Genomic DNA, 12,685 nt, shown 5'->3' with positions numbered 1-12,685 from the left:
ATGACCGAAAATATTTAAAGCCCTCGTTTCCCAAAGCAAGGCGAAATATAAGTTCAGTTGCTTATTCTTGGCGGTGATTCAATATGGGAAAGGGGGTCGCTCCATGTTGCAGTGAGTTATGTGGTATAGCGCGGACCCTAATTTGCTTAGCTCAAAGTGAGATTAAATACTCTGGGACTCCCACGGAAATAAAAGACAGGGTATAGTCCCCTGGTCACAGCCGTATATCGCATTTGCTGCTAAAATTTGAGACAAGTGTAATGGCGGTCAAAGCTCAGGTTGGGTACATTTCTGTTGCTTTTTATTTCCACATTATCTAGTTAGCTATAGCTAGCTAGCCTAGTTAACTAAGCTTATTTCGAGGATATCAAATTCAGTTGCTCCCAAACGTAATTTTTACCATTGATATTACGAGAGGTAGGATGAGAAATGTTTGCAGACTTGACAAAAATAATAGAGCTAATGCCTTTTTTCCAAACCTTGCGAATGTTTTCAGGTTATTGCTAAAGAAATTACAATAAGATTTTTTTGCTCTGCCTCCACAAAGTCACAGTCAGGTTGCGGTGCAGTTATACCTCTCATGAAGGGAAGATTTAGACAGAGCATATAGCTCTGTGCGGGAGACTGGGGTTCGATTCCTCTTGACAGCAATTCAACATGGGCGAGTGAGTGTTACCATGCCCCGGGTTAACCCAAGCCATGTGAGGGAAATTGGGGAGATGACACAATGTGGGCCGTTGGAATTTGCTGGGAGTTGTCTAGTAGAGCACGGGCCCTAATTTGGTCTGCGTAGCTCAAAATGAGCATTAAATACTCTTGCACTCTCCATCTTAAGCCATGGCCCCTCCTGGAAACGATAGACAGTGTATATCCCTCGATATTTGTGAGGCTAGCCATGTAAAATATGCACATCCATCCAGCCTTTTTACAAAAGACTTGTACATACAATCATATTAGCGGATAGATTTAATGATGACATTCCATGAAGTAGAATTACGTTTAATTACCTGGATCATGCAAGGATATCTTCGTTTTTTAATTCCTCTTAAAATTTGTTGATGTTAAACCTGGATCTAAAAATGGCTTGGACCTGTGTGTGAAGGACAATTGTTTTTGAATTTATATTGCCCAGGAGAAAACCTTGAAAGTACATTTACTGGCAAAAACTGTTGGTGGTTTAAAACAGCCCCAATCTTTATTCAGAGAGAACCAATAAATAGATAGCTACTAGTGCTCGTTAAAAGTAGCTATTATAAAACATATTATTATTATTTTTAAAAAAAGACAAACTGTTTTAGTTTGTAACACATGTTTCATCTTGGACGTCAAGACATCTTCAGTTAATTTAAAATATGTACAAGTCTGTTGTATATATATATATATATACTAGTCGATAAGGCCCGTGGAGAAATCCACTTAGGCAAAAGGTCAATAAAAAAAAGTTGTTTTAGATGTTTTGCTGACGTCAGCGCAGTGCAGATATAAAAAAATCACAAAATTGGTTTATTCTTTGTCTGTAATGTGTAGAAGTTGAAACGCTGATCAAAATAATGTACGGGATCATATGTTCTTGACGAACGCCTAAAGGAGATATCAGGGATTAAAAATTTTGCTGACGTCAGCAATGGCCCGTCAAAACCTAAAAAAAATTTTTTTGGAAATTTCTATACCTGTTGCTTTCATCGCATAGATCTTGAAACTCTGATCAGGAAAATGTATAGGACCATGTACTTTTGATAAACGGATGCAGAGATATTAGGGTTTAAAGGTTTTTTTATGACGTCATTAATCCGTTCATTCCGAAACGGATTCGGTGACCCAGGCTTGGAAAACTTACCCAAATTGGTCCCAGGTAGTCCTTAGTTACCCACGCAGGAGATGACGTCAGTTATTTCCACCCGTTTCCAAGTTATTTAGCGTTAAATTTAAAAGTGCAATGCAATGGCTTCACTAATCTTAATGTACTTTCCTTTGACGTCAATATTGCTCTAACGTCAAAGTTTGCTAATTTACAGAACAAATTTATAGGTGATGTTTTATAGAATTTATCAAAGAAATTTTATCCACTTAGCAAAAGTCACAGAAAGAAGCTCCGTATTATTATAAGAGATATGCATATTTTACGTGGCTAGCCGAAATATTGAGTGATACACCCCGTCTATTATTTCCAGGTGATGCCATGGATTTGATGGCGATCCTAGAGTATTTAATGCTTAAAGCTACGCAGACCCAACTAAAGTCTGAGCTGTACCAGACAACTCCCTGCAACACCAAACTGGGCACCCCAACATTGTATATCATATCCCTAATTTCCCTCACATGGTTTTGGTTAACCTGGTGCTATATTTACTCGCCCACATTAAATCGCAATATAGCAACTGTAATATTACATTGCTGACCTATTAAATTATGTATAAAACCTTGTTTTCATTTCAATTATTCATGAATAAGTGGCATTTTTTCTGACATTTTTTACATGCTAAAAGAACTGCAATCATATAGCATTAATATATAAATGTCTTATTTTACCCTTGGATTGCCATATTTTACCCTTGGATTGCCATATTTTTCAGTTTTTTTGTGTATATATATATATTTAGTTTACTGAAGCCACTGGAAAATTTTTTATAATATAATGGAAGCAGTAGAAGAAGAAAACATTGTCATGGAGGAGGGTGCTGAAGATTTTGAGTTAACATACTTCAATGAACTTCCTGAAGAATTGGTTATAAAGGTGTTTTCTTATTTGTCTCCATACACTGACAGAAAAATTGCAAAATTGGTCAATAAAAAATGGCATAGACTAATTGTGGTTATTGAACATCATTGTAATAGAGTTTTTTATGAATCTATCAAATCCAGCAATATTATGTGGAAGATACGTAAACAAAGGTCCTACGATATAACTGAAACTCTTATACCAGGAAAGGTAAAAGGAAGGTCTTTTCGCACTAAAGTTCAAAGGGCAAATTTAAATGAACCTCATCCACGTTTTTCGCATTCATCTGTCATATTAGGACAGTATATGTATGTATTTGGTGGTGGAAGCTCAGAATCAAATGCAAGCTCGACTTTCAATGACCTGTATAAACTTGATTTGTCCAATTACACATGGCAGAAAGTTAAAACAAAAGGATTACTGCCAGCGCCAAGAGAGAGTGGCACACTGGTTTCTTATAAACAGAGACCTAGCAAACATTTATATAGAGCTATTCCTTACAAAGGTAAATTGATTCTGTTTGGTGGATGGTGTCAACCTCCACCTGGGGCAATCCTTGTTGGTCCAAGATTTTTTGAAGACACTCAAATTTTTCATGTACATGATTCTCGTTGGCAGCGCATAAATGTAGATAATAACTTCCCGACACCCCGTGCTGGTCATGGTGCATCTGTGGTTGGAAACAAAATGGTTATATTTGGTGGATCACAAAGAAATAACAGGTACTTGGGTGTAAACATTTTCATTTATCTGGACGTTTCATCTTGGACATATTCCAACTTCATTTTTTATATTTCTTGAAACTGTTAAAGCGCACAGTACACTCTTTGTCTTATGCTTACATTTATAAATGCCAAAATTGATATTTGTGGTGGCAATTTTAAATTTGTGTTTTGTATACAGATTAAATGATGTTTGGGTGTTTGATATTGATGCTTTATCTTGGACTTGTCCATATATTAGAGGACAAAAACCTAGAGAACGATTTGGTCATTCCCAGGTAAAGCTTTCATTTAATTTTGTTGCATGGGTCATTGTCTATAAATCTTTGGCAGAGTAGCCAAGTGGTCATTAGTAGTCAGATTCTTTTTAATTGAATAGTCACAGAAAGTTTAGGGGATTGGGCCACAAAATTTTGGGGGTACTGATTGTTCCAATACCCCTGCTGTGCCCTAATGACGTGAACGGTATTTCCGATAGCGAAAAAAATTTATATTTTACAAATATTTTTGTGATTTACTTCAGTTATTTTTACACTTTACTCTTGTGCACTAAGTTCACGCTGCCATGTTGTTATTATTAAGGGTTATTAAGGTTATTATAACACCAATACAGTGATATGGGTCATACTGACCTTGCAACCAGCCAGGAATTATACCTAGAATTTCAAGTCTCTTAAAACCTTTATCCTTGTTCCCAGCTCTTCCAGCTTCTATCGATGGAAAAAACAGTCCATAATAGAGACAAGTTTGCTAAACTTTTACAAGCCTGCATAATGGCAGATTGTAGCAGTAGGAGAAAAAGGTCAACAGCAACTGGGTGGGCAAAGAGTGATGTAACATTTGCATAACAGAATTCAGGAAATCTTATTTATACTTATAAGAAGTAAATCAGTATTTTCAGTAATCTTTCCCCTATTTGAAGATCTCTGCCCTAACAGCGAAATGGGATCAAAAATTTTTCACCAGTAAAAATTTCTGTAAAAAAAATCTGCTTCTCTCAAGTGACCAAATTTTATAGCTGGAAAAAAAAATATTACTGTCAAAGATTCTGTTGTATCATGTTATTAATCAGTGATGAGATTACCATAAAGCTATTTAGCATTTGACAATTTGAAAATTTTACATGAATTTCAATATTGATTATACTGCTTCTCTCAAGTGACCAAATTTTATAGCTGGAAAAAAAAATATTACTGTCAAAGATTCTGTTGTATCATGTTATTAATCAGTGATGAGATTACCATAAAGCTATTTAGCATTTGACAATTTGAAAATTTTACATGAATTTCAATATTGATTATACTGCTTCTCTCAAGTGACCAAATTTTATAGCTGGAAAAAAAAATATTACTGTCAAAGATTCTGTTGTATCATGTTATTAATCAGTGATGAGATTACCATAAAGCTATTTAGCATTTGACAATTTGAAAATTTTACATGAATTTCAATATTGATTATACTGCTTCTCTCAAGTGACCAAATTTTATAGCTGGAAAAAAAAATATTACTGTCAAAGATTCTGTTGTATCATGTTATTAATCAGTGATGAGATTGCCATGAAGCTATTTAGGATTTGACGATTTGAAAATTTTACATGAATTTTAATATTGATAGTTATTATAATTATATATATGCTCAACGAACATCAATTACATGTTTCAAAGTTAGTTGATGATGCAATAATTTTTGCATAATTAGCAATTTTTTCGAGACCTATAATATCTCAAGAGCAAATATCGATTTATCAAACACATAATAAGATTCAAATGTTTATTTTATATGAGCTCAATTTGTGTTTTTGGAGGAAGGGTAAGCTTTAAATGATATAAATCAATGGTGCAGGCATGCTACCAATGTCTCTTTTACCCTTGTTTTTTGTTAATAGATAAGGTTACCACATCTTTGTGTAAGAGAAGTAAAAAAAAGTGTCTTACTGTATTTGCAAATGAAAAATTGTTATCTGACAGCGTAACATCAGATTTCAAAATAATCTGTTTGAAGTCTTTTGTGTTTATAAACAATGTAAAGGAGATTGGAAGCTCTTTGTAAAATTTGTTAAAATCGCTTGTAATGTTTTACATAGTTCACATTGAATGATCGCATGATACTTGTAATAGGAGGTTGTGGTGGCCCAAATGAGGTAAATATTTTTTTTTACATTTTATTTTATTATTTATCATTTTAAGTGAATATTCTTTCTTTGAGCGCACTGTTAAGCTTGCAGGATCAGTGGCAAATTTAAAGTTATCAGGCACCTTTTTCCGTATTAATTAATTCTACAGTTTATGTAAAAAACTATATTTTGTCTCAGAAATAATGAAAAAATTAAAAGCCCTACTCTTGGTTTCATCTAAGTGATCGTATTGACTTTAGGGTTTTTATGAGACCGTAAAAAATTGATGTGTGTATGTTTTTTGTCTTTTACCTGGATTCTTATTCAAATATAATCCAGAGTTCTAATTCTGCTTTGGATGGTAGCTGTAAGTATTTTTTTGTAATGCCAAATCTTGAACTCAATCAGTTATTTTTTGCTAATATAAATTGATTGTGATTTTGTTACATGACTGTATATTTTCTTTATCTTTATACATACAGCTTGACCGTATAGTATTTAGAAATGTTGAAAAACCATTGTATACGTTTAGGAATGCATTGCACCAAAATATACCTTAGGTGTTATCAGCTATTTTCTTTTGGTGATAGAACTCAACACTAATTGTCGTCTCTTTTTTTCCGTTTAAAGCAGATATCATAGTTGTTACATGATTTCACGTATACTCGTCACAGAACAACAGGACAATATTTTATAGCTTAATACTGCTTATAGCTGAATGTTTTGCCTCCTTGCTGATTTTCTTGGATTTATAATTGTTGCCTGCAAAAAGGTTGTCACCGTGTCTCATTTTATGCCAAGTGGATATATTTTGTTTTTCGAATGTATTTCAGTTAGTCTGCTAGATTGTCATATGTATGTTATTTCAATAAGATTAATTAGTTATGTCTGTCACTGCTAAACATGTAATAGAGTAGTTGATATTTTAATCTCTCTTGGAATAGCAGGAGGTTCGTCTGTTTCCAAGTATCAAATTAATTTAAGTTTATCTTTTTTTATTTACATACTTCTTGCATTATTCGGGGTGTTCACTCTGTCATTAATGTCAGCAATTTTAATGATGTTGTCAAGATGTTTCAGCAATGCTTTGATATGTCGGGAATTGAAGATTTAAATCATCAATCAGGATTACTATTCTTTTTCAAAGATTTGGCTGAGCTGGAATTTTATATTTTTTTATTTTTTGCATAGTGTTTCGTCAATATTCTTGTATCAAAATTGCATTTTTTTATGATAATTTGTTAGAATATTAGAATATCTGTGCCGACCCGAAATAGCTAGAAAAATTACAACAATTTTAGAAATATCAGGCATGTCGATGAGGAGTTAATAGAATTTTAAATGAAAAAAAAACAAAATGGCAGGCCTTTTTTATTCGTTCGATGTGTATTTCTAGAGCAGTGTGATGTCGTAAAAAGATGCATTGATTTGAAACACTGGTTTTGGTTTCAAGTGATCGCGCACCAGTAAACCTGTCCTGTTCCGTGTGCATGTATCAGTCCCTCATAACAAATCAAAAAATGCATTAAACTTTGAATATACTGGAAAATGTTGACGTGTATAACCATAACAGTCAATAATGATATCCTAATGAGAGAGGTGTTAACAATGGCGAAGTAATTTCAATGTGGTATTCGATGATTGATTTCTCTCGAATTAAATATTTACCAAAAGGTAATGGATGGTGACAGAAGATCGACTTAGAGTTTTTTGATGATCGTGATGGACGTACTTAAAATACATTGTCTAGGGAGTGTTGCATTGATGTCTGTTGATGACGGAGGTTTTATAGTAAATGATTGACTGCTTAGTGATGTGGGTTTTGTTCCTTTGTTTTGTTTACTTCATATTGTATGTTTGTGGAAACGTACATTTTCTGTAACATCGCGAATAATCTTTGTATTTAATCCATTTGTCTTTCTACCCCTTGTCCCAGTTTTAAGATAAATAGTCTTTACCTTGTAGTAAATAATTTGCGCTGTAGACACAAGTGCTGCATAGAATGCAAACTCTACTGGTATTTTGTATCGCATAATTAATTTAGTTATGTATAAATGCTGGCTTTATCTCATTAGTAACTTTTATATTTACAATTCCACCTTGTTTGCGCTTTTACAGCAAGTTATTGTTCTAAGTAACTATGGCAACCAATTACATTTGTGCGTCATGTGCAATGTAAGTTTACTTGCAAAAAATATTCTCTGTTTTAAACTGAGAACGTTTAATGAAATTGTGTGTAATTCGATTTGATATCATTTTTGACTTAATTTTAATAATTACTTCATTGCTTTCAATTGATTAGATTCGGTTCTTCATAGGAGAATTTGATTTCTCTTGTAATTTCTGTTGAGGCGCTGATTGATGTGATAGCATGACTCAATTAGTTTTAAATTCTTGCGATGATCACTCTTCAGTTGTTTCTTGTTGAACTGTTTTCAGTGAACGATGCGTATATTCATTTTTCTCGGTTGTGTCACTTTTACTTGTGTGTTCCCGTTACATGCGCAGATGGTATGTCCAAAGGGTTTCACCCCACTTGGCTATAACTGCAGGCAATGTGCAAACGATCGGTTCAAAGCATCGCCTGGCAACCATACATGCATGAAGTGCGGAGAAGACTCAGAGAGCCGCTCCAGGAGAGGTGTGGGATGCGCATGCGTGTCAGGAAGCTTTCGACGAAAAAAATTTACGAATAATAATACTGCTAAATGTTATAGCTTGAGACTTGAAGAAATATATTTTACTTGTGTCACACCCTCTGTCGTGGTTGCTCAATGGAAAGAGATTAGACGATACTTGGATGTAAAAAGTGTTGTATACGTTATACAATGTTACGACTGTCCCCGTGGTACGATCACAACAAGAAGAAACAGAGCTGTCTTCCCAGATTTAACGCCAGGAGAGAGTTATTTAGTGACATTTGGAGTTAGCATCGAGAGTAAAATAAATGTATTATTAACTGTCAACAAAACCTTCAGTGCAAATGCAATTCACTTGCCTTCGTACCTTGCACAAAGTATGACGCTAACCTTAGTAATACCGCTGAACGCTTTGTTGCTTGTTGTTTTAATGATTGACAGATTGTTTTCGCGCCGAAAACCACCGCGTTATCACTTACCTCAAGAAGAATACTTTCGCGTAGAAGATGCTTCGAAAACACAAAGGGATTCTATAGCTTTCGGCATAAGTGCTGAAGATGTTAATCATTGTTTATGTACCATGTGAGGACAACGAAGGCAGAGTTGGGAATGTCAAAGAATCCTTTAACAGACGTGACTGCGGCTATTTCCTGATGTTTATATTTTGTTGTATGTCAGTAGTTTGTGCTAAGAAAGATTTTCTCTGCTTTTAACTTATTTTCGGTGTATTTCTTCTGTTTATGTATTCTGTATATTTTCTCATCTTGTATTTTCGCGTTGGGAGATATGTCTTTCACTGAGCACTATGACGCATTTATGAAGGAGACAGAAATTGTTTAGTTTTGCTGAAAATTAAAGCACAGCAAGTTAGAAATTTTTGATACAGAAGCCCTTCTAATATACTCTATGCAGGAATAAAATAAAAAAATAAATTTTTTCTTTCTCGTGTTTATTATTTTTGATCAGGCGTATAAATTTTTATAAATTTTTTTGTTAAAGTTCATAAATGACTCAGGGTAGTAGCCATAAGAAGGTCAGGGCAACATAAATTGCACAGAAAGCAGCCCTGCTGAAAACAAAATTTTTCAGAATATGACAAACCTCTAGGTCAACCTTCGCGAATAAAATTTTAGGGGGTTCAACATTTAACAACATGCTCTAAATTCGCGAAAATTGCAAAACTTATATGAATATAAGAGTATGCAACGATGAGCAAAGTAAGCAAACAGCACCATTCGACCAAACAAATGTGGAAAAAGCACCCATGTGCGAATGTACAGGTGCATTACAATTCTTTATGTCCAAACCTTATTTAATCGTTGTTTTGTTTGTTTGTTTACAATATACAATATTCCACTACTCTATTATTGTCTACAACTGACGTGAGTTTTTGTCATAATGCTAAAAAACTCCACCGCAGATTTTTTCACTTTCTTATTGCGTAGGACGTAAATAAACGGATCAGCAATGCAGCTAGCAAACAAAGTATAGAAAGCCACCTTCTCAAATGTCTCATTTTTTGCTATGATTTTAACTTTGTTTACGAGTAAACTGTGGAGGAGAGCAGGCAACCAAAAACAAATATGCGTTATGGCTATAATGAAACACAGGTAGAAGGATTTGTGCTTCTTTTTCTGTAATGCTCTCAACCGTAGTCGTTTTTCGTTAACTTCAACTGTTGTTTGCATCATGTGTTTAATCTGTTTTCTCACGATGACGAAGAGTAACATATTTTCCAATGCAAGGAAAAACATAGAAGTTGTAGCCTGAGCTATAAACACATCATCTGATACCACTCCGAGTAGCAGCGTTAGAGCTTGGAGGAAACAAGGTTAGAGACATAAACGTGAGTGGAATTAACCATGCTATTGAAAGCGATAGAACGATCACCTTGAGGTTGATTCTGATATAAATGAATGGAAATCGTATGGAAAGAAGTCTGTCACTGGTCACTAATATTAAGTTGCAGAACAGAAGTAAGATAGCTGACGTGGAATAATCTTGTTTCTGTCTTTCAAACTCTATCTTTGTTAATTTGGATGGCGATATTGAGACATAAACGCAAATTGCGCCCATAAAAACATTCGCTAGTAATAAACTTGCGAGAAATCTATTTGCGTGTACTCTTCGTAATCTCTTCTTGAAAAGTATAAAACATAACAGACACGTGTTAAGAAGAATGATCACTACACCTTGTGCGAGACAAGTCAAACAATGTTCTTTCTTCGTTCCGTCTTCATTTGTGGTCAATATGTTGAGTAGTATTCTAGGTTTTAATTCCATTTGTTGGAGCAGCTCTTATGGAAGCTGCAGTAACCTCAGGACATCTACAGCTTCCATCAAAAATTTAATAAATACTGTGGCTTAGTCACTCGTGCGACTTTTGCTTTTTAATATTTGCTTTAATAATCGTAAAAGCACGTATTATTTTCAAACTACTGTCCACCGTCCCATTACAGTAAAATGGAAAAGAATATTTTTTTTTTAATATATTTGTTTTTATATTCTAATATTATTTGCAATCAATTTACATAATATGTTTGCGATGTCCGTTCTCAGTGTGAAATTATTCACAAACTTAAAATGCAAATTTAATCCTTTTTTAAGTTTTCTTGAAAAAAGTATTGAATTTATAAACCTTAAATAACTACCGTGTTTTACGTGATTGTTCTTTCCATTAGCTTTTGAGTGACGCTTGGTTATATGACGTCACGCTGTGCACGTGGATCCAACTGAACGTGGAGAATCAAATTTACGAACCGCCCGATTTGTGGAGCCATGCGTCTGTGCTTGTAAATGGAGATGTGGTAGTACTTAGCGAAGAAAAGAAATGCCCATATTGCCGGTCGCCGATTCAAAACTTTTCAGTACCGACTAGAAAACCGCATGGTATGAAATGCATTTTATTTTGACACAATTAACTGATCAATGCGGAGAACATGGAGTTTAGAATCCATTTATAAAGTTACCCCCAGTCTTATATTGCAACCAATCCCCGAAATACCCTGTACCGTCTTTCAGTCTTCCTCTGATGAGTTGACCTACACTCATTCCTTTTTACCAAGTTACATTCAAGCCTAAAGCTCTTTGCCTTGCCTTTTTAATCGTTTTACCGTTGGACTTTCCTATTAGCTTGTGCAATCATTGAGGAATGTCAGGAAACTGTCCATGTAATAACTCGTGTTTTATTCAAATGGTAACCTTTTTGCTACGGATAAACAAAATAGCGATGCGGGAAATACGTCGGAAGAATGAAAATCATTTTTTCGACTTTTCCGTAAGCGTAAACACCGTAAGCTAATTGCACTTGCGAAATTGTATTAATTGTCACGAGTTGGTAAATTGTTAGCGAATGTTATATATTTCTTTACTGTGTTTTAGAAGATACTTGATTTAGTGGACAGAAATACTAGTTTGTATGAATTATAAAAGCTTTTTTTTATGTGAATAAATTGTTTGCTTGGTAAAAGTTTCATGAATTATTGGCTTTTTTTTCATGCATAAATTTTCGCGAATGGCATCTTGATGAAAATTTCGCGAAAATTTAAATTCGCCAAAAACTAAGTTACTAAAAATAATAAATTGCGAAAGTTGGTACCATACGGTAATTAAAGTAACTTTGACAATTTTTTAGGTGATGCAAAAGTCTGTTCGTGTGGGCGCAGAAATCCAGAAGATATGATAATGTTCAAGCAGTCATGTTTTCAAATGTATTTGCTCGATTGTTCAAGTCTCCTTACGAACTCGACGTGTCGTTGGTTAAATTATAAATACTTACAGCCTTCACCCCCGGCAAGAAGAATGTTTTCTGTTAACTTAGGTATTAATGAAATCTTAATATTCGGGGGGTTACAAAATGTGATGACGCAAGAAAGTAAGACTGATAATCATACGATAGTAATTTCTGCAAAACCGAGTCTGTGACGTCAGATCCGGCACCAAGCGTGTCGATAAAGCGACTGAAAGTACGGTAATGTTTATATATTAAAGATTTATAGTTATAATTTGACTGTTCTTTACTTTACACTACTTGTTTCTGCTCCCACAACCCTAATTATACTGTCGTCTAATAGACAATTGACCCTTACCCCCTCTCTGCTAAATAATTCGATAGGATTTTTCAAATAGCTTATAGTATTTCATAAAACAAACAATGGCAGCAATAAATTCATGCTTATGTCAGCACTTTTCCTGTGACCCCATCGGAAGCTTGAAATTTGTCCAAAATACCACTATCTGCTTAAAATCCAATTACTGTAGTTTTTAAACAAATTTTAACATGATGTTTAGTTGTTTTTTTTTGCGAATTTTCCCGGTTTAATTCACCGCAAATTTTTTCGATTTTCAAGTAAAATAAAAAAATCGGGAAATCGGATTAATCACGTGTCCAAACTTTGCAGAATGATTGCTTTTAATTAAATTAATTTGTGGTAATTCTAACAAAAATTGTAGTAAATGCATGCAGGTGTCTGATAGATACATATAAAAACTA

General features: G+C 34.3%; 1 protein-coding gene across 1 annotated transcript; it reads left to right on the top strand.

The window, feature by feature from the left end:
- Positions 1 to 152: 152 nt before the first annotated feature.
- Positions 153 to 12,212, top strand: LOC130641214 (F-box only protein 42-like). Its single transcript, XM_057447922.1, has 6 exons — positions 153 to 278; positions 2,601 to 3,441; positions 3,623 to 3,719; positions 5,525 to 5,581; positions 10,875 to 11,082; positions 11,828 to 12,212. The coding sequence occupies exons 2-6, from the start codon at positions 2,636 to 2,638 to the stop codon at positions 12,115 to 12,117; spliced, it is 1,458 nt and encodes a 485-aa protein (XP_057303905.1). The 5' UTR covers positions 153 to 278; positions 2,601 to 2,635; the 3' UTR covers positions 12,118 to 12,212.
- Positions 12,213 to 12,685: the final 473 nt, after the last annotated feature.

The sequence above is a fragment of the Hydractinia symbiolongicarpus genome, chromosome 4 (genome assembly GCF_029227915.1).
Source record: "Hydractinia symbiolongicarpus strain clone_291-10 chromosome 4, HSymV2.1, whole genome shotgun sequence".
Lineage (NCBI taxonomy): Eukaryota > Metazoa > Cnidaria > Hydrozoa > Anthoathecata > Hydractiniidae > Hydractinia > Hydractinia symbiolongicarpus.
Note: the sequence above shows the minus strand (reverse complement) of the source record. Positions and strands in the feature narration are given on the sequence as shown.

Excerpts from the sequence above, each read along its gene's own strand:
- LOC130641214 (XM_057447922.1), top strand. The coding sequence starts at position 2,636 with ATGGAAGCAGTAGAAGAAGAAAACATTGTCATGGAGGAGGGTGCTGAA. Across the intron at positions 3,442-3,622 it reads GGATCACAAAGAAATAACAG|ATTAAATGATGTTTGGGTGT; the intron begins GTACTTGGGTGT and ends TTTTGTATACAG. Across the intron at positions 3,720-5,524 it reads AACGATTTGGTCATTCCCAG|TTCACATTGAATGATCGCAT; the intron begins GTAAAGCTTTCA and ends TGTTTTACATAG.